We start from the raw sequence: 27,408 nt of genomic DNA on the forward strand, positions 1-27,408 counted from the left end.
CATCAGTCATCTTAAGCTCCGCCTCTTCCCTCCGGACCAGGCTCGGTTGAGTCGTCGGGTTGAGGAGGAGTGCGGTTGGAGTGCGAGAGGGTCGCGGCCGCGATGATCTGACAGATGAAATAGCGAGAAAAAGAAAGAGAAGGCGGGCGTCCTCCCACACAAAACAATGTTTCCCAAAGGCAAAGGCACCCCGGTGCCGTCGGACAGCCAAGCACGAGAAAAGTAAGCCGAGAAACGTTTATTATTGTGTGTTTTTGCCGCGTAAGTTTTTTCCTCCTGCTTTCTGTTGTTCGCTGGACAGGCTAGCAAGAGGCGATTTCCTCCTACCGAGAATGCAATTGAATGAACCGCCTTGTCTGCTCGCCATTCCTCCCCTAAGCTGTGCCCCTGCTACCTTTGCCTTATTGCTGTTATGTACCCAATTTCCGACAAATTTCCGTGGGCAATTGAGTTATGTTTCAGTCGTGGTTGGTCTGATATTTTTTCAGTAATTCAGTCGAGAGCTCGGAGAGGAGAAAACAATAACATCGCCTTGCCACACAGTACATTGTTTTCTCTGTTGCGCTCTGGATTGGCTGCGTTTTTATTTCCCTCAGCCCCATCACTGCCACCGGGATACTGTACCTCTGCTAACACTGTCTGCTGCTGGTTGTTTTTTACGTTTCACATCACGACGTAAAATTGTGCTGCTGCGTTAGCACTTTCTCGCAACCTTCTCATTGTGGAGAATCTTAACCTGGTTTGGCTTGGTTACTGTGTCCCCATTTAATTTTTGGCAGAGGCTATTTGGCAGCCATTGTTCAGAGGGCCTGCACCAGACTATATTCACTTAGTTTACCCGTGTATAACATTAAACATTATGTTTAAAAGGGATTTTTTTATGTATTTATTATTTTTGAATTAACACTTGAATTATTTCATTTCCCACACAGGTTAGCTCTGTATGTCTATGAGTATTTGTTGCACATAGGAGCTCAGAAGTCTGCACAGACCTTTTTATCAGAGGTAAGTGGAAGTTTAGGAAAAAAGTTAAAACACACTTGAATGTCTTTTAAATCCAGACAATTTAGATGCACGTAGAATAAATGTTTCTTTAGGATAAAAACAATATTATTAGATTAAAACCCTGTGATAACCCTCTTTTCTAGATCCGATGGGAGAAAAACATCACACTCGGCGAACCCCCTGGATTCTTACATTCTTGGTGGTGGTAAGAAATAACATCTTCCCTCCCTGTAAACATGTCCATGGGGTGTCTGTGTGGTTTCTTGGCTTCATGATCTGTCTTCTCCACAGTGTATTCTGGGACTTGTATTGTGCTGCACCAGAGAGGAGAGACACATGTGACCACTCCAGCGAAGCAAAAGCCTTCCATGATTATGTGAGTAGTTGTGCTTACATGGAAAATGTTGCACAAATTGCTCTGTCTTCTGCTAAACAAGACAACAACTTTACCATCAAGGCTAAGAAGGGCTGTAAACAAAATAACTCCAACTTGGTGGTGGGATGAATAGGAATTTATTCATTGGGGCTATCAGGGCAAAGCCCTTAAAATCTCTGTTGGTCAGCACTCAAGTCCTGACAGAATCTCCCACATTCTCCTTCAAGAGTGATTCAGATGACTACTTCAGGTTTTTGTGATTTCTTTTAGACTTGGAAGGGAGGCACAATTCAGCTCATGATGATCTTTTTCAGAGTTTTACCATTTAAAATATGCTCTGAGCTTTGTTAGGGTTAAAGCTCCAATCCTTTATACACATATAGCTTCAACAATTTTTTACAAATGAAGACCCCTTTTTCAGTTTTCCCATCAGTCATCTTGCTTTGTCTGTGTGCTCAATGATGCACCAAACAATGATCTTAATAGGCTTGTGGGAAAATGATGCTGATGTCAGCATGTCCTGAGTCAGACCTGTCGAGTGCTTCGCTCCCTTCATCCACGCCATTCCCAAGCTCTATATACCCGTGGTGAAGATGATAAAATGGCTTGCACAAATCCTAAAATCAGGATTCCTACTGATTCTTGAAAAGTCTTGAATAGTCTTAAATTGGACGTGAGATTCAAGGCCTTAAAACATCTATTTACCTGCAAGAGGTCTTAAATTTTAGAAGGTACTCTGACAAAGATATGTTGAATTTAGTGCTGGATGTTCTAAATTTCCTGGTGGAAAATCCCGGTATCCCCCTCTGATTTGATCTGCTTCACTGAGATTAAATACACTCTGTACTGCAGAAAAAAACTGGTCTTGTTCTCTAATATCTAAGCTACCGGATTGCAAACTTAAAATCCATGCAGCCCAAACATACTGTGACAGAGTTTCCCTGAGAAAAAAAGCAATTTTCTACTTTAAATGTGGCAGAAATCTTTAAATTTTGGCATTTATGAACCAAAAAAACTCTCTGCTCTACACCATTTGACATTTCATAAACCGAACATTAAATCCCCCAATTCAGCTCTGGCCCAGTAAACTGAGAAATCTCATATGGCCTTCGTTTAGGTATTAAAAAGTGGTCGTAATTTTTCTCTGTTCAGGTCTTTAAAGTGTCTTAGAAAGTCTGCAAAAGCTTGTAGGAACCCTGTAAGATGTTGCAAAGGGCTAAGGCACTCTGCAACATTTTACATGAAATTATTTGATCCTAAAGGGTTTGAAACCTCAAAACATGAAGGTGGATTGGGATCCAAACATGGTGACTCGCTTACATTGGCTCTTCCACATTTGCATGGAATGGCTGTTTTGCATCTTGATAATTATGCTGTTTTGGAGATTGTGTCTTTTGTATCCTGTACTGAGTCAGACCTCATGAAGAAGATCAAAAAGACCCTCTTTAGGATCAAATGAAAATGTTATGTAAAATACTCTTCATTACCTCTCTTCAGTGTCTCCAGATGTTCACATCTTTTATCCTTTGGCCTTTTTAATTCGAAAAGAATAGACAAGCAATCAGCTCATCAGAGGACAGAAGTTCGAGGAGTCTTTTTAGTGTGCCTGAAACCCAGTCAAGTTTTTGGTAGATTGGCAGTATATCAGACAGGAATGGGTTAAATGGAGATGTTGGTCCTGCTGTTGGCAGATAGGGTTGTCAGGGTAACCGGCCTCCTGATCTGGCAGGTGACCTGGGAGCCAGAAGAGAGGCTACAGCATGGCTCTGCCCTCACTGACAACATTTCTTATTGCAGTTCTCTCTTTAATTTCTGAATACCATTTTTGGGGGTAACATCAATCATACATTACATCCTCAGGATTAGCAGCTTCAGTGTAAAATGACTGTCCGAAACCCCTTTTGGGTGAAATAATTCTCTTAGACTATGAAAATACAAAGATTAAAGACATGATAAGCAGTTTTCATTGCATCCCGTGGGTCTGCTGCTACCATTATCTTAACATGGAAAACATAAACAAATGAAGTAGCAATAAAATGTCAGCCTGGGCTGCAGTAGTGTTGGGCATCAGCGAGTTTTTATGTGGTCAGCTCTCCCTGACATCTCGTGGTCACCCTTTGCTCTGATGTTGACTCTCCTTGTTGCGGGTGTCCGGGGCCAGACAAGAGTGTGCGTAAGTGCATGTGGACAGTACTAGTCCTTGGACCCCTGCCTTTGTCTGGAAAGGTGTGGGGGAGGTGAGTGCTGCTCCGTTAGCCGGCAGTGCTCGTAAAGCCCCTGGTGTATTCACACTGGGCCTGATGAACGCTCCCCAAGGGGCCCCGTCTCCATGGCGTCAGAGGCTGATTGATGGCTGTCACGGAGCTGAGGGGGCAGATTGGAAAAAGGAAAAGGGGAGCGGCACTGTGGCATATGCCCAGCATCCACCACCACTGTGGAGAAGCTGAGGGAATAGAGAGCGGTGTAGGGGGTTGGGAGGGAAGAGCGCAGGGAGATGAGAAGAGGAAGGGACTGGCTAGAAAGTAACCTGAGAGAGAGAGAGGAGGGGGCATCCAGTCAGGATCCAGAGCAGGTTTTATGATGTTGATTGATGGTTAAACATTTACAAGCTAAACATAGAGGCTGGTTTCTTTTGAGCATTTGTTCCAGTGGAAGAATTAAAGCTTTTAAGAGCACACTCAGGCAGAAGACAGCAGTTGGGTGGTCTGTGCTGTTCCAGCGAAACAAGCACCCCCCTCCCCCAGGTCCTCTCCCTTCATCATTTTAAATCTCACATTTTTTCTTCTTTCTCCTCTCTCTTTCACTGTATACTCCTGTTTTTTCACAGCTACTTCATACAACCTCTTGGTCATCCTCCTTCCCCCTTTACTTCTATCCTCCTTCCCCCTCCCCCATTCGTTCCCCTCTCCCCCTCTCTCTCTTTGTTTTTCTTAAGCACAAGTACATCCGCAGCCCCTCTGGCCTTCTGTAACCTCCTTCACTGATTCAAGAATTCAGGGAAAAATTTTTTGGCTATGATTGCTCGTGTGCCCTGAAGTACTCACATATACATACACGCTGAATCATGGTGTTCAGTGGGGGGAGGGGGAGAGGGGTATACTAGTCTGTCTTAAAGGAGGTCCCCTGGGGAGTTGTAAGGAAGGACCCAGACAAGAGCCTCATAGCTCTGGGGCATGGCTGAGACATCTGCCCCCTTTTTCCTGTACCAGAGAGACTCAGAGATTGTTTAGTCCGAAAGCAGCATCAGGCAGTTTGGGACAGTCTAGCGAGAGCAGCTGTGAGCTTTAGAGAGGCACGATAAAGATCTAACATAACACGCCTGTGAACACGCCATTTAGTCTGGCAGACAGGTTTTCACTTCTAATGTTCTAACTTTAGAGTCAGGTCGATTGTGTTATGGCTTTAACTTTAAATCAGTTTGATTTCTTTTCATTATTCAGTTGAAAATAATCGTTCCAGGAACAAGCCTCTTAAGATGAGCAAAAGATAAAAACTTTTATGTTGTTGTTAGTGAAAGAGCCCAAAAATGTAGTTGTGTATGCTAGTACTAGATTTCTTGTCAGGGTTTACAAAAAAATCTGTACTCGGTGTTTTTGTTTCTCATTGTAGCAGCTAAAATCAGAATAGTACAGACAAATGAAATGAGTAGGCTTTAGTGTATACAGGAAAAACAGTCCAGGTGGAACTTCATCTGTTGTAATGATGTTCCAGCTTTCATCAGTGGTAACATAAGGAAGATTTATCTCTGTAGACAGATATCTGTGTTAAATAGCCAGTTATCTGATCAAGATCAAAAATTATGACTTTAGAAAGCTGCTTCACACTCTTTGGCAGTCTAGATTTTTTGACTCCCTTGAATGTATCAGAAATTGTAGAGCTTACCTTGATTAAAAAAAAAAACCCAAGCATTTTAAATGCCAGCAAATATTGCTTTTAGGGATGCATAACATTATCAGTATGATAGGTATTGGCAGATATGAAAATTTCTGTCTATTTATAACTGATATTTTGACTAAAAAAATCAGCTGTATATATTGGCCATACAAACAAATAACTTCATGGAGTTTTAAGCTGTACCAACACATCTGTCACCTTAAGTCTTTTTCTTTGTTCATCCTCATTCCTTACACTTTAAAGTGTGTTCAGAGGACTGAAACATGTTAATTTGTCCAACCTTTGGCTTCAAATTAGGTGTTTTAAATAGGTGTGTAACGTTTTTTTGTATTGGTGACGGTGCAGGGTCATGGTTCAGTGCATGTAGTCCCACGAAGAATCCGTCAAAACCATTGAAAAAAAAAAAAAAGTGTGACTGTATTTATCCGCCAGTCTTGGCGGCACTAATCGTGGTAAGTGTGGTTGCTAACTGCTGTAAAACCACCAACGAAGAAGAGGAAGTAGCCGTCATATTAAAACACACGAAGAAGAAAAATCTGCTCCCAGCTTCTGCTGCAGTCATGGCAGAGCAACAAGACCCGCTTCCCATTTCTCCCTCTCCGCATCTCTACGCTGTTTTAAAAAAATACCAAACAAAACAGTAGAAGTAGAGGACAATGACTGCAAATGTAAAGCACTCTGCTCAGACTGGTTGTATCCTGTGTTTCCATGAGCTTGTCTGGGATCCTTCACTGACAGAAGAATCAGGATTTTGCATGAGGAATCACTGCACTAGCTTTTTAAAAAATTCAAAACGGTCTTACAGCACTCTTCATAAATCATAAATATGATACATTGCTCAAAAATGCACATATTTTAATTAGCAAATGTATTTTTTTTATGTTGTAAACCAGGAGATATTGGGCTGTTTTCTGGTTTGCTTTCCATTTTGCATTTTTTACCTCTTTTTTTGTCTCACCTTTAATACCTCACAGGCTGTACCAGTTATCACTGATAGCTCTTAATAATATTAGACAGAGCAAAGTATTGATCAATTGATTTAAATTTGTATTTCAAATATCTGAATAAAGTATTAGCTGCACTGACATTAGTACAAGAAAAAAATAATAAGTGGGAGGGAAATCTAGATTTATAAATCTGGGACTTTATTCTTATCAATGAATCGAACCGTGACTCCAAATTTTAAATAAAGTAACTAAAAGCATTTCATTTACTGGATAAGGAAATCTTTTGTTCCTTTCATCCGGTCACTCTCCCACTTGTAGGTCTCAGTGAACTTCTAAGCTAAATAGACTGGCCAACCATGTAACCAGATGATTAACAAAACACGAAATACGATTGCTATTGTATCAGTGATCGTCTGATTTCGCTCATAAGTGGTTGGTGATCGGCTGCTGTAAACCTAATCAGGACACCCCTAAAGAAGACTGCTCTACAGATTGATGCTTCAACACAGCTGGGTTAAAGAGAGTAACTTCTTCCGCCTGTGCTAGGGATATTTGTTTGACAGGTTACTGTACAATTAACACTTTCTTGGAGCTGAATATTGTACTGCTGATCTGTGCTGTTTATGTGCTTCCCCTGGGGGTGTGTTGATGGATTCACTGTGATAGTTCTGTTAAGATAAAGATGATTTTTAGTGACTACAGGTGTAGAAGCCACAGGTTTACTCACGATGTGGTACAATGTGAGATATAATATGATACAAAGTGAGTGGCCAGTAAGAACAGTATACTGTGTGTGTACATGGGGTCTGTTACAGTCGGTAGCACATATGAAGAATGTTAAATTGATTTTTTTCTTCCCTAAATACTAAAGCAAATGTCAAAAAGGACAATAATTTGCCTGTAGTACTTTCAAATGTACTTGAAACCCTTGTGTTATAGAAACTAGGGGTGTAAAGGTACGTGTATTCGTACCGTACAGATTCAGTGAGGACTTCTCAGTACGGTACAGATGTGTACCGAACGGATAAATGTGGAACGAAGCCCACATACAGACAGAAAACCAGAGCGCAACTCACTGTCACACTGTCCTGGCAACCACACAACCACAGCAAACCACAGCAACAGCCTGAATATTCCCAGATAAAAGTGTCCTGTTTAGGAACACTTTGTTTCCCAGTAAAAAACAACAGTGGACAAAGACAACAACAGTAGCACTGACATTATTCAGCAGCTGTGTCGCTGACAGCACATGGTCTAGTGGACCACTTAAAGCATTTTAAAAAGCACCACTCAAACAAGAACATCACTGTAATAAGGAGGAACAACAAAGTCTCACCAGCCAGTTATGAATTTCCTATTATTTAAGGTCATTTTTATTATAATAATGGTGCTCTGGCTCTGTGAATCAAATTAATTCTACCTTCAACTGTCAGCCTCTGAGGAGGGGAGAGGAGACTCCTTCATGTCTGCAGCTGCGTCGTAGGTAAAGTTATCCTCAGATTTCACACGGCTCTAACCTCTTTACCCGCTTAGACAGGCTGTGAAAAGTTCTCCCAAACTTTGTAGTAGGTCCCATTGGTTAAAAAAGTAATCCAGCGCTGAAGTCTGTGTTGAAATCAGCAGGATAGACGCTAAATAGCATACTTAACAGGCTAATGCAGAGTTGTATGATGATACATTCAAGTTGGCTGGGATATTTTAGTGTTTAAAGAATGGGTATAAATATGTCAATATAGCAATTAGAATAACCTAGTAATTCAAAAATTTGTTTATTCATTAATATTTTTAATCATTGAAGAACTTTTGAATGGAGGCTTTATTATCATTAATCTTTTAAATTTAATTTATTCAGCATATTTATTATAATACAATTTGATAAAAAAATTTATTGATCCCCTTCAATTACCGTACTGAAAACGTACTGAGCCATGACTTCAAAACCGAGGTACATACCAAACTGAAATTTTTCTGTACTGTTACACCCCTGATAAAAATGAATATCAAAGTATGACTAATGGTTCTACTTGGCTGGTATCAACATGTGGCTTTCTGAAGTCTTAATACTGTTTGATGAAGTTGTTTCAATCGGAAACATCCGCCCATACTGGCTTCAAACAAGCATTGGTGACATTTAAATAAACTGTCTGCTTCACTAGAATAAATGAGATCACTGTGAACTTTCCTGGAAGTTGTAAAGTACTAGTTAGGAAGAATGTGCAAAGACGTGTTCTTACAATGTATGACCATTTTTACCATATATTGCAAATTAGGGAAGTAACTCATGAATATCTGTGGTGATGGTGATTTCACTGAGAACAGAATAAGAGGACTGGTGTAGAGTCTAAACATGTAAAAATACTAAATAACAATGATATACAGTCATGTGCATACATTTTAGGCCTGTAAGGCACTACGAATTCATCAGAGTATCTGATGTCCCACACATCAGGGCTGGAGAGGGCTGGGGGGCAGATTAAAGCTCAACACATGTGTGTTGCACGTCAGTTAAGGTCAAGCTCAACAGCATCTCTTTTGTCCAGGCCTTTTCAGCCCTCGTAGCACGCCTGGAGAGCACTGTCAGTTTTCGGGCCCTTGCAACATCTACAGCAATGACCAGGGGCTTGTAACAACCCTACAACACGCCCGGATGGTACCCGTGCTACATCCTCCCCTTACTCCACCCTAAAGGTGTGGACTTCATTTTTCCACCATATTATTTTCCCATGCCCTTTGTTATATGCTTTGTTGTGCCAATCCTGCCTCCCACCAGCACATCTACCTACATGATTCAAGTGCTTTACATCTGCTTGTTAACCATAACGTAGTATATAGTATAAACAACTCCATAATAGAAGTAAACTGTAGTGAGACTTTAGAGGTATTATCCTTTGTAATGTGTTTGTAGAGCCTTAATTGACAGATTAAAGAATATGAACCATAACGAGTATTTCAGTGTGTTCTAATAAAATTTGATTTTTCTATTAAGATTAACGATCTGAGGGGCACTATACCAATACTCACACAGAATCCTTGAGTGCTGTTACAAACCTTGCATATTAGTAAATAGTTTGAGCAGTTTAATTCCCACAGAAAAGGGAGTTATAAAAGTGATACAGGTGGTTTTTGTCTCTTTTGACCTCTAAAATTCTTTGTATGATATTTTTTACAATTCAGTATGAAGATAGGGAGACTTTTTGTGAAACATTGAAATACTATTAAATATTTTGCTCATTTTTTTAGTGGATGAAAAATGCAGAGTATGCTGTGGATGTACTGCACTAGGGCTGCAGTAAACGATTCTTTTTGTAATTGAGTACTCTGTAGATTCTTCTGTCCATTAATCGAGTACTCTAATAAGTCACTCACTCTTGCTTTTTCAGGAGGAGTAGTACTAGACAAATCAGAAAAGAAGCTGGGCCCCTCAAATAAACTACTTCTACATTAAAAAATGTTTTTTACAAGATCTATACAGAAAATATATTTTACAAAGTGCAGTGAGGTTCTGATGGCAATTTATATTTCTTAAAGTTACAAGGACAGAAAGTTAAATAATTACATAAGATTATGCCATATTTGGGGTTTTAGGGATCCTCTCCCAGGAAGTTTTTGGTGCTTAAACTTTAATTCTACTATTGTAGTTTATTTCTATTTTCCAATTTGTCATTAAAGTAAAGGAACACTTAATCATTTTAAAATCCTCTATTTTATGCATAAATCTAATATTTCACATTCTAGTAAGAATAAAGCTCCATCATTCACACAGTGGTCTGATGATGTCTGAAAGGTGAACCTTTAGATCACAGGAATATGTCTATTTTTTTCAAAAGGGTGTTCAGTTTTAATTTTTGCAATTTTTTGTTTGTGAGTTCATTCACCATAAAAATACGACCTTTTAAGACCAGCCACTGTCATGGTAACACATTTTAAGGGATAAAGCTGCTTCTATGACCTGTTAAGTCCTGACTATATGGTGATGAGCTTTAACCTATTTAGTCTCTGTCTCAGTCACTGTCTGTGACAATAACGTGTTTCTATTTAATTGGTGTCAATTCAGTTTTTGAAAAATACGCTGCAATCAAGACTTCAGTGCGCTGAATTTAAATAATTCATAATATAATGTATAATGTGCGCACGTGGAAGAGAGTGAGTGAGTGAGAGAGAGGGAAAGCACCAAAACAGGACTTGAATCGTGAAGCCTGACAGTGTTCTGTGAAACCGTCGGGTCAATCAGAGAAGTTCATGAAATTCCCTGAAGTCTGCAGACACAAACTGAGCGCTGTCTTACACCAGCGAGTAATGCAGACAGCGCGTAAACTCAGCTATCTGCGTAGGTTCACCAGTGCAGATGTAGTGCCATATCTGCCATGAAGCCACAGGCAGTGGATGTGTAAAAACACAGGACGAGTACCTGTAATCTTCCCTGCATCAACTTCTCTTCCCTTGTCATTTTCACGCCTCGTATCATGCATGTTACGTTATAGTGACAGCGAAAACAAGTGTATTGCGCCACACAAATAGCCGTCCGTGCAAAACACAGCACCCCATGCAGCACACGGTGTGATGTCCAAGCTTACAGCATGGTGTATATGGATACATGGGGGATTTAAGCAAAGCCTCGATGCAGATAATTTGCCTCAAAGAATTTTTTTAATCGAATCACTCGGATAATTCGAGTAATCGTTTCAGCCCTATACTGCACATTACCTGTGATGTCTAGATATAACATTGACTATTTATCCTATCTGAGTAATTACGGTTAAACTTGGAGGAGACTTTAAAGAGATTTTAAAAAGTTGGAGCATTCATTTGGTGAATACTGCATGCACCTAGGTAGGATGGGTCCCTTTTGGTATTTGTGCTTGTAGTAAACACTCTGAAACTGATCATCATTGTACAACCAGATTAATGTGATGTGTGATATTAGGATCTTAAAAAAGTCAAATTCATATCACTTTAAGTCTTAGTTGAAATCTAGAGTCACAGATTCTACCAGAGCAACCATTTGTACTTGAGTGGGTGGATGGTTGAGAGTACCTGGTCAGTTTGTGGGAGGACGAACACAGAGTACAAATTTGGTCTTTGAAGCAGCTGATATGTCCAGAAATGTCCTTCCACACATTTACAGGAGTATATTGTTTTAATTAATATTTGAGAAATTGTCCATGTTCAAAGATTTTATCACTCTTGATGAAAAATCAAGTTTTGTGTCTCCTCACTGTGTCCCAGTGGTGGTGAAGCCTGATGAGACGTGGCTTTCCCCAGTGGCCTCACTTCTCTCCCTGCTGAGGTATTTCACAGCGGCCCTGCAGTGGCAGCCTGAGCAGATATAATTAGGGGAGGTGCAGTCGATACCAGAGAGTGTGTTGGCTATGGAGCAGTGACGTCTTTGTAACTCCAGATAGAGAACAGGAGGGTTTGAGTGTGGTACATGCACCCTTGTTGTGCTCATTGCCTGTGTGTACATCCACATTTTAATGCTAGTGAGATATGCATTAACAGTTAGCACTGAGGGAGCCTCTGTTGTTGTGAGGCTGTTCTTTGGAAGCTAAACCCCTCTGCTCCAAACACATTAGCCCTTCTCAGATTGCCTCAGCTACAGCGAAGAAAAACTCAGTCAATTAGGAGTGTGTGACCGAAGCAAATGGCACATTAGTGAATTAGGGCTGCGGTTTGAGCAGGAAATCAGCCCAGCAAGCCCCTGCTGTGTAGCAGCACTTTGGAGCCTCTGACTCAGTGAATCCCTCTGATATTTAGCGACTGGATCCAGGATCAGCGGGGTTAAGAAGCCTCTATTAACACCCCTTTCATAATGCAGACCCACAAATGTCTCAGGTTTTGTGAATGGTTGTTAAATTGTATTTTACAGCAATTACATGGTATTAATTTTACAAATCTGGCTGAAGGTTATGAAGCCTAGTTGTACAATTTATATATTAACCTGTCCATTTCAAAAGCCTACAGGCTCTGAGGTAGTTAGTTAATATAATTTTGCTTTTTTGACAAAAAAACAAACAAACAAACATTTATGTCAAATCGGAAACAGATTTCTATAAAGTTATGTCAATTAAATAGAAATATGTAAGGTAAAATGAATGACTGCATGAATACTCACCCCCTTTAAAGTGAGTGACCTAAATCAACAGAGGTTCAGCCAACTGGTGCTAGTAGAAAGAAAAATTGAGATAGAAAAATTCCAAGGCACTGAACATCCCCTGAAGTTCAGTTAAATCCACCAACAAGAAATGGAAGGAATATTGCACATGTGAAAATGTGCTGAGATCAGGCCATCCTCGCAAACTGAGTGACTGTGCAATTGTATCATATCTTTTGATATCATATTAGTTACCCTGCTTTTTTCCCACCCCTAATAGTATGTCACTCCTTTCATGGGCTTCTCCAGTAGCACACTATACAGAGAACCCCTGTTAATAGGGTTAAAATATAGATTTTTCATTATATGGCATTGAATTTAATCTGCATGTAAAGCTTCCTTGGTTGTACTAAAATAGTACTTTGTTTTAACTTCTCATGGTATTGTGTGCAGCTCATTTAAAGGCTGTAATGTTTTTGTTTTTCTCAGAGTGCAGCAGCAGCCCCCAGTCCTGTGATGGGAGGGATGCCCGCTGGTGACGGAATGCCAGGAGGACCCATGCCACCCGGCTTTTTCCAGGTCAGCAAATCCACAAATTCTCTCTGTTTCTGTTTGAGATAAACTCGCTGGTACATCCACTTCACCCTCCTTCTGTTTCAAAATTTTAAAGAGCGATAAAAACACTTGCTATGAATTGGCCAATTTGTTAAATTGACTGACTATTACCCTTTTCTTCTCTTCTCTGGTTTTCTGAAATGGTGTCAGGGTTTGCTTCTTCTATAAAGCAATATGTGTCTACTCTGTCGTATTGGATGTTCCTCCACTTTGCCCAGGGAACTTGTAGTAAACGTCATAGCTGCTCTGTCTGCCCAGGCCTCTCCAGTGCTGTAAACAGGCAGGCGTGGCCAAGCCATTTTCCCTAATGGAGAAATCGAAAGGTGCAGCACCTACTGTAAATCAATATCTCAGGAGGATAAACTCTTGGCAGGCAACTGTTGTGGGGCTGGCTGTAAGAGGCGACATAAAATTGCTATGTTTCTCTTCCTTCACTAGACCACACTATTCCCTTTAAATCCACCAGCTTATTATGTACTAGAAGCCACAAAGGCGTGACTCATTATGTGATCATGTTAATATCAGGAAAGACATTTTGACATTGATACATGAATGCACACACTCATACTTTCCATACCAGAATCCATTGGAGGAGGCTCAATTAGACTCCTCTCTCTCTCTGTCAGATCAGCAACATTAGCGACACAGTGCCGGTGTTTAGTGTTGTTATACTGCTAATTGCATAGAGCTTAATTGATGCTGTTAATTCAGGGAAATTAGCACTGATAACATGCTGCATGCAGCAGGCTTCTTAATGTCTTGACTGACAGGCAAAAGAGCACACATCCTCTGAGTCTCTGTCTTTTTTCTCCCTCACTCATGCTAAATCATTTGCTTGCTCTTCTTGCACTGTGTCTCTGAAAATAAGCATCTTAATTTTGAACATTTTTCACGCCACACTTTTGGTTCTTGCACTTCAACTGCCCTCTGGCCTGCAGTAACCCTGCTTCTCTCTCTCTCTCTTTCTCACTGCCTCTCTTTTGTCACTGCTGGTTCTCTCTCCTTTCTAAATTTGTCTCTTCCTCCCCTCTCTCCCTCCTTCTTGCATCTCTTTTTGGTGCCATGCCACAGGGTCCTCCTGGTCCCCAGGGCTCTCCTCACCCTCAGCCTCCTCCCCCTAACAGTATGATGGGACCTCACAGTCAGGTAATGCTCCCTTTCCCTCTGTTTCTGTTTTCTGTGCTGCTGTCTGCAGTCATGAGGGAATGCCATTTCCCACCGCTGATGCTTCATGCTTTGGCATTCCTCTCTGCTAAATGCTTTTATGCTGCTGCTCTCTATATACACACACACACACAAATGTCATATAGTTTGATCAGAATACATTTTTAGAGCCACACATCAATCTTTTTTAAAGATTTAAAATGGTTTGTATTACAGTCATTCATGTCGCCTCGTTTCGCTGGAGGTCCAAGAGGTCCCCCCATCAGGATGTCTAACCAGGTACGACTGCAGAATAAACATCACAAACTTCATGGTTTAAAACTGCTGTACCATTGATGTAGTTGCTTTACTCATCAACAGCCCCCAGGTGGAGGACCAGGACCTCATCCCATGCTGACCAACATGGACCCGACACGACCACAAGGTGTGAATCATGACAGAACTTGGTCAGAGGTGACCAGGAACCCGATGGTCACTCTAAATGAGCTCCAGAGATCCGGTGTGGAGATGGGACAAAGTTCCCGAAGGACAATTAGTGATGCTCTCCACTGATCTGGGTGGCAGAGCGGCTAGACAGAAGCCTCTCCTCAGTGAAAGCCCATGGCTTTCACCTGAATTTTTTTGCAAACTCCAAGTGGGCTGAACTCTACAGGCTGTTCCTTTGACCTCATGGCTTGGTTTTTACTCTGACATGCATTGTCAGCTGTGAGGCCTTCTATGCAGAGACGTGTGCCTTACTAAATTATGTCCAAACAATTAAATTTAATACAGGTAGACTCCAATCAATGTGTAGAATCTCTCTTCAAAGATCAAAAGAAATGGGAGGAGCCTGAGCTAAATTTCAAATGTTTGCAAAGGGTCTGAATATTTAGACTGAAAACTGAAAAAAGTGAGGGGAGGCTGAATACTTTCTAAACGCACTTTGTTTTTTTCCCCCTAAACTTTAAAAAAGAAAAAAGCTCAACTTTCACTCTTTTCTAAGTGCTTTCTAATCTCTAAACAGGTCAGCTATTCAGATTGTAATTTCTTGATTATGTGTCTGAGAAATAAGTCACAAGAAACATCCATGATTGTACACCATACTCTTCAAATGCAGCATGAGAAAAATGATCACATGACTCCTTGTTTCATTTAAGATCTCTTTCCCTCTCCAGGCCATCCTAACTTGGGGCCAATGCAGAGAATGAGCGGCCCTAGAGGCATGGGACCAATGGGCCCCGGCCCTCAGGTAGGTTCTTCTACCCAATAAATGTTATGTTATGTTAGTTCTGTACACCATTGCTGATGAATAAGGTTCAATAACAGCGGAAATAATATATCAGTTTTTGAGACAAAATATCATATCATATGTCTTTGCAGAATTTTGGTGGTGGAATGAGACCTCCACACAATACCATGGGTCCTGGTATGCCAGGAGTAAACATGTGAGTCACTTAATCATAAAATTGCATATTTTTACAGGTTTTCAACAATGATGAATTTTTAACCCACTGTCTGTTGGTTTTACTAATTTAGGGGACCAGGAACTGGTCGACCATGGCCAAATCCTAACAACGCCAACTCTGTGAGTACTTACACAAACATACACCAAGAAAAAGGCTGGTTCAGATTGCAGGCAGACCTCCTCTCTGAGCTGCTGAGGTCTAATGTATTTCCAGGGTTCTGGTCTGGGATGTAATTGTAGTATTATGTGTCATGGTTTCCACTGACAGTCAGACAGACAGACAGCATAATGGTATTAGGATGATCGGATGATAAATGACATTTTGAGCTATAGAAAGGGTTTACACTCACCCATTTCTGGTCTGTAATGTTTGTGTTTTTGGGTTTCAGATGCCTTACTCATCACCATCTCCTGGTGCATACGGGGTGAGAACACATCCTAGCAGCTAACATTCAGATTCTGAACACATTTATCCTGGGAAATATAAATCCCAGGGCTTTATCCTGTTTTTTTTTTGTTTGTTTTTTTTTTTAATACAAATGAACCTTTTTTCTTCTTAGGGTGCTTCAGGAGGTGGGGGGCCCCCAGGAACCCCCATCATGCCAAGCCCTGCAGGTTAGAACTTCTCCTAATTAAGATTATGGTCATTATGCATTACATGCATATACAGCACCAATAATATTTATGCTTTTACCTTTTCAGACTCAAACAACTCGGGTGACAATTTGTACACCATGATTAACACTGGACCTGGCAACAGAAATAATGTGAGTTTGTTTTCATCATTTGAGTGAAATCAGAGTTCTTCTGGTGCAGATCTATCGGTGAAGCATCGTCTATAAAATGAAAATGGTATTACATTAAGCAGCCTTATAACTTCTGCAACAATCCTTTTTTCACCAAGCCCACAGTGTAATTTTTTTACATGCACCATTTTTGCTGAGGATCTTGTCCAATGACTGCCCCTTAGCTTGTGGGAAAATAGCAATTCCTAATTCTCTGTTCAATTTGTGTATGATTAATTTTACCTTGGATTAGATTGATCATACTTCAAAATGTATTTCTGATTGAAAATGTATGTAGTCAGTGTGAAGTAAAAAACATTTTTAACAGTTTTTTTCTTGCCCTAAATTAGTAAACGTCTATAAATACCAGTAAAACCAAAGTAAATGAATGTGGCCGTTACATTCAATTTGAATTTCTCAAAAATGTCCAACTAAATTGATGTGATTTAACATTCTTTATCAAAGATGAATCATTGATACAAGCTGTATTGACTTTAAATGAATTAACACAAACATCAACATGAGCCCTGTGTGCTGCTGTAAAAAGAGAAACAGTAGTTGCATTAATTATTGTATTGTATTGTAAGTCATATTTTTGCAAACTAAATGTTTTGTTCACAGATAAATTTGCTGACATAGTAAATAACTGTGCTTATTACAGGAGAACCTGATTGTACTCATTGCACCGGTATCCTGTGCTAAAGTTTCTGTAGCTCTGTTGGAGCCGGTGTGGTTAGGCAGCTATTTTTAATTTTAGTCTTAGACGTGGTCTTAAGATTAAAATGTTCACAGTTACGTCATTTCTACTCTTTATAGTTTAAGTAGACAAAAATCAATTTTTTTGAGTCTTGTTTTAGTCCATAGACAGTGATGGCATTTTAGCTTTACTTTTAGTCCAGATATTTAATTTATTTGCCTGAATCATGTGGCCAATTGCCCTTGTGTGTCCTATGTACTCTGCAAAACCTGGGATCCCTGCTTCTTACAGCTGAAAGGCAAAAAAAGCTACAGATGCATAGTGTTTTGACGGATTTACCCACAGAAGAGAAATATGGATTTTGAATATGTGATGAAAACTAAATTGCTTAAGTCTCATTTTCATCTCCTTGAGTAAAACTAAAGTTACTTTTTGCAAGTTTAGCCATCAAAGACCTATTTTTAGCTAGTCTTAGTCTCATCCTTCCCATGTAAAAAAGACGACTAAAATTTTTTTAAGTTTAGTCAGACAAATTAACATTGGTTGTAGCTTGAAGAATCCAAAAAAGGTTTAGTTTTTTTGCCGTTTTTTGAAGTTCAGAATAACAAAAATAAATAATACCTATATTTAGTTGGTCCTTGTACTGTGTAGGAATATGTCCAGACAGACCTTTGACTTATTGTTTCTCCTCTAGTTTCCGATGGGCCCCGGCTCTGACGGACCCCTGGGAGCCATGGCTGGGATGGAGCCTCACCACATGAACGGGTCACTAGGTAACACCACCTCTGCATTACATTTGTGGGTTTGATAGTGAAACTTTCACGGACTTCTGAGGAATTATTTGTACTCTGTGTCATGTCATACTTTTTAATATATACAAGAGGGAACCACTTCAAGAAAAAAATCGTTCTTTTGGTCTGAATTCACTTAAATTGTTTTTCTTATTAATTAATGCTTAGGCTCGGGGGATATGGATGGAATGAACAAGGTAAATATCGTCACCACACATCTTTACATTAAGAGGCTTAGATTGTTTAAAGGAAAGCATTAAAGGGTTCACTCTTTGTTTCCAGAATTCTCCAAACAATTTAAGTGGCATTAGCAATCCGCCGGGGACTCCAAGGGATGACGGGGAGCTGAGTGGAAACTTCCTTCACTCCTTTCAGAGCGAGAATGTGAGTTCTGTCTTTTTTAATACCACAGCCTGTATTGTCCTCAGTTTTAAGGGCTAAAACCTCACTGACTTAAACTGCAGCAGTCGTGCTGTGCATGAATGTGTGAGTCTGTTGGCGCTTACAGATAACCTGTGTAATATGGATATTTAAGCCCATGCTAGGCCTTACCTGCCATGTGGAGCCTAGCCTGTCTTAAATGCCTATTGGCAGAGTAAAATGCCTTAAAAATTCATTTTTGTAATTAAAACTGAACTGGTGTTTTATTTGTTCCACATGCTGTGTGAGGAAGGGATGAGTTTTGAAATCTGGTACTGACATGTTACCAACACATCCTACCTACCAAACTGAATTACAACACAGAAATTGATTCTTCATTTTAGTACCCCACCCTGATGCAACCCCTTTCCATCTCCAAATGAAGAGCAAGAAATACCTTATAAATTGTGTGCAATGTATGTGCAGTTTCAGCAGAGCTTGAATATCTTTGACTTGTTCTGCTGTCTGTTTCTGCCCTGCTTGTGTTTTCCTACAGAGGACTCAGTCACATTGACTGACTCATGTACTTTGTTTGTCTCTGACGCAATGCCTGTATATGCCTTTTGTCTGAGCCACTTGCACAGAGGAGTTAAACCTGTTTCCTTTTCTTATTCCATGTTCTTTTGACATCTTTTAAAGATATTTCTCTGAATCTTTTCCACTACAGAGCCAGCTTTTATTCTCACTCCAACTTTCAACACTTCTTTTCTCTTAAAAGCGTCCATTTAGGAAAGGGCACTGTATAAAAAAAGAATTGATTTAGCACTGGTATCAGAAAAAAACCCAAATGATACCCAAACCTGGTTTGAGGAGATCACTCACTCCCTGTCCCTCATCTTCATAAAACCCTGGTCAGTTTTTGCACTGAGCCAAGGCTGCTGGTAGTAATGTCAGTAGTGCAGATGTCAGTTTATCTTATTGTATGTTATCGTCTCTAGTAAGCCTGCTCTCTAAATCTGCTCCACTTAATTTCAGAGGAAAATACTGTAGCATACTTCCTGAGAGATGGTTGGTTGAACTCTTCATTATGATGAATTTATGGTTTATTCAAAGCCAAAAAAAAACAAAAGAGGCCGTTATCACATTAAGAGCTTAATGCCTGCTCAGGCGTTACTAAAATTTAAATATTTTGAGCTATGATTTTGCTAACTACATTCACTCTATGGTGTGTTGGAAGCTTGTCTGTTAGTAGTAATTTTGCTGTTATGATTTATGATAAATTTACCTTTTCCTCTTTCAAAATAAAATCTAATTTAGCCATACAGGAAGTGAAGTAACCCTAACTCAATACAATGCAAAATACCAAATAAGAATATTTAGGTGTAATAGTTTACCTTAACTGTGTTACACACAAATACTGAATTTTGTCTAATATGAATGTTCTTCTCACTAGTTAGTTTTTTCTGAAAGCATCTTTTCAAATTAAAAATTAAATAGTATACAAATTATTTGTTATAATTGAAAACAGCCTATTCATTAGTTATGGTTCATGAAATAGATCAAAACAATTACATATCATTCGAAAATGAAAACCCAAGTGTTCAATGTTTAAATGAAATATTGTTAACGAGTGTAAGGGTGTAAAATAGCACAAGAGTCATCGTCGGGAAATTTCTATACTTTTAACATGTAGATGTTACTGTAAAATATAAGCTACTTTTCTAAGTTTGGGTCCTAAGGGAGAAGAAACTTCTCACTTGGGTCTTGTACTGAAAAGGTTTTGAAATCTCTGGTGTAGTTCATGCACGCAGATTGATGAGCTGAGGTCAATTCAGCCTGATCCACCTTTAGAGGTAGTTATAGAGGTGTGATGGGTGGCTCGCTCTGACCAAATGTGATGTCAGAGCCAGCAGGTTGGAACAGCGATGTTTGAACGTATCTGAAGCTTATGCTATGTGATCACATGCAGTCTCTCACACGTTTCCACATGCAGCATGCATTGTGTAAAGCAGTGGTTCTCAACCCTTTTGAGTCGCGACCCCCAATTTAACATGTACTGGTGTCCGTGAACCCCAACGAGACCCCCCCAATCCCATCTTGGTGTGAATGGATAAACTGCTGTCCGCAGTGCTGAAACAAAAACAGTGCAGGTATACTGAAAAACCAACTGAAAAATTTACTTTGAGTTCTTATTCTTCTCCCTTTATTGGTTGTTATAAAAACTCTGGCTCTAATTTCAGTCTAATGTCAGTAGAGAAATCAAAAGATAAGGGGATGCCTCTGGGGATGAGCTTCCGCTCACGATATTGAGGGATATTTCTGTATATCATGAATAACATGTACAATAAATTTCAATAGATACTTGTTTTTTTCATGACATTCTGTCTAAATTCATAACTTCTAATATTTTAAAGACGTTCCGTGTCCTTTTTGTCACTTACACGTCCAACCAATAAAGCATACTGTTTGTGTCTGATTTACAAGTCAAGCACTTAAGATCACACTTGAGCTATCAGTTCCTTATTGAGACACAGGTCTTGCCCAAAGGCAAATCGCTTATTGGATTTATTGAAAAACATATATTAGCATTACAGTAACTCTTGAACGTGACCAACAGCGGCAACGGTCGCTACATCCCATCATATTGCTGGTAGTCGAGCCAGTTAACATGTAAACAAATAACACAAACTTTATTTTTCTTTTTAATTAAAGAATTAACAATCAACACATACTAATTAAAGCCTTAATGAAACACAGTGGGGAGAAAAACTGCCCACGTTTCATTTTGAACATTTATGTTGCTGAGCACTTGTAAACATGAAAAAAAAACACAGCGGGTATTCCGTGCTGTTTTTTTTGTCGTGCATGAAAAGCCATATTTCAAAAAGTCGGGCAGATATTTACAGAGCCTCGAAGCTCTGATATCAGCTGGTGTCGGCCCCAGTGCCTCACGGTTTTCAGGTGGTGGAGCTGCTGTTAGGCTTTCTGGTGACTGACCTTCAGACCCCCGCTGTTGCTGCTGACCCAAGTCTGAGCTGGAACACTTTTTCTGTGAAGCCATCGCTCCATTTTTTGGCATCAGGTAGCTAGCAAACTTAAAGCAGCTGAAGCTAAAGCAACAACGTGCAAGGTTTTTTTTTCTTTCCCCTTTTTTTCTTTTTTCCGCTGTGTCACTGAACAGAATCTCACACGCACAGTTGAGATCATACAAACTCAGTTGATACAATGAATTTTGGACAAATAATGAAGCAGAAAACAAATAAAACCACTTCCTGTCTGAAATTATGTGATTTAATATTAATTATGTGCATTTATATTTTTCCAAAATGATTTGGCAACCCCCAGAAATCATCTCATGACCCCCATTGGGGTCTGGACCCCAAGGTTGAGAAAGGCTGGTGTAAAGCATGGTGTATTAATAGCATGCTTCGGTGTCATGCTGTTGCTTAAGTGTTGTATGTAAAGGACTTAAAAATGTAAAAAACTGAGCAATGTGACACCCTTTAATAACATTATAGAAAAAACAGCATAGCGCGTATGTAATTTATATTCATGGTCTTAAATATTAATGTTGAAAAGTTTAGAAATCAGTAATCATCTGAAGCCACTGATGTTGATCTAAAAATTAATAATTCTTCAGAATATAAATAAACAGAATGATCCATATGCCATCACTTAACGATAACCTTTTTTCAGGTTTTTACATTCATGACGTGAAAAAATGTTTTAATTCAGAGTGTTATCACACATTTCGGGTTAAAGAAACATTGCACCTTCTATGATCTGAAAATTGCATGAGGACATATTATAATTTCATCTAAATTTTACTAACTGCTCTGCCTTAGTTTAGTTATTCTTTGAGTTTGGGGGCTGGGCAATAACTTGTGTCACACTGAGTTTGCATTAAACCCAGGATAAGTCTGACAACAGGGTGTCCACGGGGTGTTAAAAAGTATTAAAAGTTTATAAATCAATTCAGCTAACATTAATGCTTTTGAAAAGTATTTAAAAGTCTTAGGGCGTACTCACACTAGGCCATCCGTACCGTGCCTGGGCCTGTTTCAGCCTAAAGTCCGGTACGTTTGGCCAGTGTGAGTGCAATTTCCGTGCTTTGGCGCTGCACGCTTCGCGGCCCCAGCACGGAAGGACGAGGTGGGCCTAGACACAGATGCAAATGAAGGAGCACAAGCGTGGGAATGTGACGTGGGGTGAAGTAACAACAAGAGGACCCACCCCAGAGCAGAGGTAGCAGCTGCACACTAGACACAGCAGGATTTTTCAAGAGATAGAGAGAAATATATACTTTGTCTCATTGTATTTCAACAAGTTACAAAGATTTTATAAGAGCTGAAGAATTTAACTTTGCACAGCTCTACGATCTCTTTCTAATGGATCACAGTCCAGTCAACATTTCTGACCAGTTTCTAGCAAAGTCATGCTTAAATGACTGTGAGAGGTGTTTTTGGTTAGTGAAATAAAACTTCTTCTCTTGATTGAGCCACAAACAGCAGCTCACAGGATAACACACGTGCGTAAAGGAGACTGCCAAATACATGGACAAGTGTGTGCTGGGGTTAATCACACGGCTGATTTAACCTCTCTTATTAAAAAATTATAATGCCAAACTATCATCCACTGAATTAACTTACCTTTAATTCTATATCATGTTATCAGGAAGTGAAATTGTGATCTTGATCGCTGACGTTTGAACGGAGCATCGTTTATTAATCCTGTGGCGTTTTCACTTCCAGCTCTCATCAGATGGTTAAAATTGCTCGTGTCACCGTTAAAAAAAATATTTTAATTGAACATTTAATCTGCTCTGGACACAGGCTGTCCTATGACATGAGAGCTTGTTTGGTGAAGCACTGAACGGCATCCAAACGCAGAGAGATGCACAGTTCATGACGTGTAAAATAATTCCAGGGGGTTCAGATAGTACATGGACACGCAGAGGAATGACTGTAGGGCCTATACGAGTTTAAAAAGTCTGGGTTCTATTCAGCAGAAGTGCCTGGAACTCTGATCAGGGTCAAGATTATATGCTGTGAGCGATAATTCTCTGCTATGAACTGCTTTCTCTCTCTCTCTCTCTCTTGCTCCTCACTGTATAGTTAATGTAGTTACTGATTCCAGGTCAGGTCAAATAACTCGTCAGATCAGATATCGTATAAATCTGTTGCTATTTTACAGCCTAAACAACAACACTTATGCATATTGAGTCATCAACACATATAAATTCATCAATGGTGGATACTTCGTGATGACATCCGTGCGTGACGTATCCGTGCCAAGGCCCGGATGCGTTGAGCAGTGTGAGTGTGGGCCAAAGGGGGGACAGGGGAGGGGGTGAAATTGGCTTCGGCACGGTTAGAATACGGCACGGTATGGATGGCCTAGTGTGAGTACACCCTTAAATGCAAGACTATAAGGTCTTAAATTTTGTTTTTTATTTTTATATTGATCTAAAGAGGTTGTAGGGTAGTTTTTCTGCTTTTGTGTTTTAGATTTGATCATACATGAGACATAAGCAATTATAGTCCAGCCAGATTAATGGACATATATTGAGGTAATACAACTCACTCGAAGAGCTATGGCTGATCAGCTGCAACATTAGAGTGATCATTAACATATAAACTCTCTGAGCCTGCAATTGTCATATGGGACAAATAGAGACGTGTTCATCAAAGTTAAATAACTTTTGAACCATAAATTGTGGCCTCTTGTGTTTTTTTTCTCTGAATGTGCTCAGGTGTGCCGTTCTAATGACACTATTCATGCCTTTGTAGCCCTGCTGAACATTTTCCACTGAGCCTGGAACTTCGGTGATTTTCCGGGGTCTTTAAAGATTAAACCCACATCAGTAACTCCGACATTGAACATGTTTTATCCATTTTATTATCCATTTTTCAATTACTGCTGTCACTAGCAGCTAATGCCGTCTGCCATATTGTCTGTGTGTATCCCAGAATGCATTGTGACTGGGCTGTGACAACCAATGGCAGGCTGTTCTGTCACCATGCTTTGCTGAACAGTGCATATGCACACACACAGAAACTGGAATAGAAAGCCCTACCTTTTTATTTTCTTTAAACCTTAATGCAGACTGTTCTACTTTTTAGCTTTAACTGCCGTGCAAACCTTGTAAATAGGAACTTCTAGATTGGCTACTTTTCGGCTGCTTAAGAAATCAGACCTTTCATTCAGTTATTTTGTGATATCTGTTTTTTTTCCTCATATTCTAATTTCAAATTCTCCAACAAAGCTTAATTTGCATGCAACAATTAGACCTGCTACTGGCATTTTTTTCTCTGTCACATTTTTGTCTTACTAATGGCACAAGCATTGATGAAACTGAGCTGTTAATGTAATGGGTTAGAAACTGAAGATGTAATAGTCTTTAAAAGTATGAAGAGGTTCTTGAAAAAGGTCTTAAAGTATTAAAATTTAATGTCCAATTTTACAGTATTTATCCTGGGCAAAGTCTGCCGAAATGAAGACTCTCAGAAAGTATGTTATTTGGTATAGAAAGTCCAATAAATAGCACTTAGCAGGAAAGCCTCAAAGTCTGGAGGTTTGTGGGTGTGGAGTTTGGGCACTTGTGACTGTAGTCTACATCACTGATGGATACATTTTTGAGGAAAGAAACCATTGTCTTTGAATACATATTTTAATCCTCTCTTCTCTGTGCCTTTATAGTACTCTCCAACCATGACGATGAGCGTGTGACCCCTCTCCACCCCACCCGACATTATTTGCCATCATTCCGAGGATCTGAACTTACTACAGGACACGGCCAAACACATCAGCACCGAATCAGGGACAGGCGCCATTATGGTTCCACTCTATTGCCAGAACGCTGATCAGAGGAAAAACAAACGGCTGGCAACTTCTGCTCCTTGCTCAAAATGAAGGACAATTTTCTCCATTTATCCGAAAACCCCAGAGTGTGACAAAAACCAGCTACTGAAAATGCATTCAAGACACGTTTATGTTCTTTCCTTCCTTCTTCCCCCCTCAACCCTAGAGCAAAGAGAAAAAATGGTTGAAGTTTACCTCTCGTACTTTTTAATTATTGCTTTGTGTTGCAAGATGTGCAGGATTTGTCTCTGCTTCTGTCACTTAAAACACTGGAGAGTGTGTATATGCATTGTGAGCTTGGAAAGTCTTTGTCTTGTCATTTTACTTCTCGCCATGCGTACTGTGTCACAAAAGTCAGTTGACATAAGACTCAGATTTTTGCCTTTTACTCTGTGGCCACCTTTCTGAATAATGTACCATTGTTCCCATTGCCCACCCTTCTATTTAAAGAGGTCTGTAAGGGGAAAAGACTTGAAAGAGTACGGCTTCTCTTGTGATGACCATGATCAAAACTCCCCGTGCTATTTTTGACAGCAATGTGAGTCTGCGCTCTTTGTTGTAATTGAAACAGCTCTGTTGCTGTTGCGTTCTGTTAAGGGACACCCGAAGAAGTGAGTGCATGAACGCTGAGAATCTGTGTACAACATACTACCTAGTGCTGCTCTTCTCTATGTGGACACCTGCTTTAAGATGTGGTGTATATCTCTTTACCTGTCTTTGCTTAACACTCTGTGCTCTTCATCATCGTAGCCTTCTGTGTTTTTTCCACATCGTTTCATTATTATGATGAAAACAGCTATGAACGAACTGCCCATTTTAATCTCTCCTACATACTCGTTGTTCATACTTCTCTCCTGTATTCTTGGTCGCCCCCTTGGCCCCGGCCCCTCTTGCCCCAAACATTTTTTTTTATATTTTGATACAATCTTTGACTACATATATTGCCCCAGTTATTCAGAGTTAGTCAAAGCTTTCTAAACTGATTCTAGTAGGCATCATTATAAACTTAGCGGCAGTCTTGTAATGTGATGAAAATTTTTTTGTTTCTTTTGTTTTCTCCTGTGAACATTATGCATTATACACATCTGTCCTATGTTGCCTTTATTTGCTGATATTTTTTTATTTCAAATTGAGGAAAGATTGCTTGTTAATATAATTTTACAATAACTTAAACTCCTGTCTTGTTTGTTTTATTCAGATCAGATTTCAGGATAATCTTCAAAAATCTATGCTCACAAAAGCTCATTGTTACACCATGAGACCAGCACATTTGAATGGATCAGCATCATTAAAACAACAATCATTTAGAGCTCTCAACGTTGAGCCAGGGGGTGCTGTGGTCCACAAAGACACCAACAAAAGGAAATCCTCTTTTTGGCAGGGAACCCTCGGCGGGTCAGCCTGACCTTCTGGGCAGAAACGAGGGTGAGGGACTCAGTGTTTCGGTTGTGTACACAGATTAATCCCAACCAGGAAACTCCAATGGCTCACCAAATAAATCTCGGGTCATGGGGTCCACGTTTTGGTAGAGCTTCTATGAGAAATCATTAGCTAGTTATGAGGGACATCTTCATGTGACCCACATAAGCAAACAAGCCTACATTATCGCTGCTGGGATGTAGTGTCTGACAACGTCATTTAATGCATCCAATTTTTTTCATGGCAAAGTGTCACATGTAGTTTACCATTTTTGTGCAATGCATTCTGGGTAGTGGTGCCACTAGGCTACATTTCACTTTTCACATCTTTTGAAATGACTTCACCTCGATCTGCATTACAGTTACTTCCTCTTGCTAGAACTTTACTTGGTTTAAAATAAAAAAAACAGTTTCAGGTTGAAACTCCATCAGAAGAACAATGCAGCCAGATGGCATCACTACCCAGAATGCATTGCACAGTGGTTCTAAAGATTATCTTGACAGATTTTCCTGTGGTATTTTATGAGGGATTTTTACTCGCGGATCTGTTTGGAAGACAATCGGAGCCGCTCAAAGTTGAGATTTGTAAATATAACACAAGTTGAAGCATCTGACCCAAGGAGGAAGCACAACAATCACAGTCATGGCAGTGATGGCAATCGTGAAGCATAAAGTTGAAGGACGTCAGAAGTAGAGGACCAACCTTTTGATCTGTTGCAAAAACAAGTGTTTATAGAACATGTCCTGTAAACACACCATGACTAAACTGACAAAGAGAGGAGTGAGACCAGAAGTGCTACTGCAGTCCTGATACAGCAGGTAGCCAAAAGCTAGTCACATCAGCTTACTTTAAGTCTTGCACGATCAAACACCGCTTTAAAATTCAGAGAGGGGAGACTGGTTGTAGTTCATCTCATTGCACATTAGGGTTGAATGATTTAGAAATAATCTAACTGTGTT

The 27,408-nt window shown here is 39.8% G+C and overlaps 1 protein-coding gene across 2 annotated transcripts; it reads left to right on the forward strand.

Annotated features, from left to right (window-relative positions):
* The first annotated feature begins 47 nt into the window (after positions 1–47).
* On the forward strand, positions 48–26,460 carry ssbp3b (single stranded DNA binding protein 3b). Of its 2 annotated transcripts, XM_041791955.1 has the most exons (18): positions 48–222; positions 933–1,005; positions 1,149–1,210; positions 1,297–1,381; positions 12,803–12,892; positions 14,000–14,074; positions 14,309–14,371; positions 14,453–14,516; positions 15,247–15,320; positions 15,452–15,516; positions 15,608–15,656; positions 15,926–15,961; positions 16,097–16,151; positions 16,239–16,303; positions 17,713–17,791; positions 17,978–18,006; positions 18,092–18,193; positions 24,869–26,460. In XM_041791955.1, the coding sequence occupies exons 1-18, from the start codon at positions 167–169 to the stop codon at positions 24,896–24,898; spliced, it is 1,152 nt and encodes a 383-aa protein (XP_041647889.1). In that variant the 5' UTR covers positions 48–166; the 3' UTR covers positions 24,899–26,460. The 2 variants fall into 2 exon arrangements, with proteins under 2 accessions (XP_041647889.1, XP_041647890.1); XM_041791956.1 differs by lacking the exon at positions 14,000–14,074 and having other exon boundaries at positions 24,869–26,457.
* The last annotated feature ends 948 nt before the right edge of the window (positions 26,461–27,408 follow it).

Source organism: Cheilinus undulatus, linkage group 7 (assembly GCF_018320785.1).
Source record: "Cheilinus undulatus linkage group 7, ASM1832078v1, whole genome shotgun sequence".
Classification (NCBI taxonomy): Eukaryota; Metazoa; Chordata; class Actinopteri; order Labriformes; family Labridae; genus Cheilinus; species Cheilinus undulatus.

Coding starts and splice junctions, on each gene's coding strand:
- ssbp3b (XM_041791955.1), top strand. CDS start 167: ATGTTTCCCAAAGGCAAAGGCACCCCGGTGCCGTCGGACAGCCAAGCA. Junction 14,517..15,246: donor GGACCCGACACGACCACAAG/GTGTGAATCATG, acceptor TTCCCTCTCCAG/GCCATCCTAACTTGGGGCCA. Junction 16,304..17,712: donor GACCTGGCAACAGAAATAAT/GTGAGTTTGTTT, acceptor TTTCTCCTCTAG/TTTCCGATGGGCCCCGGCTC.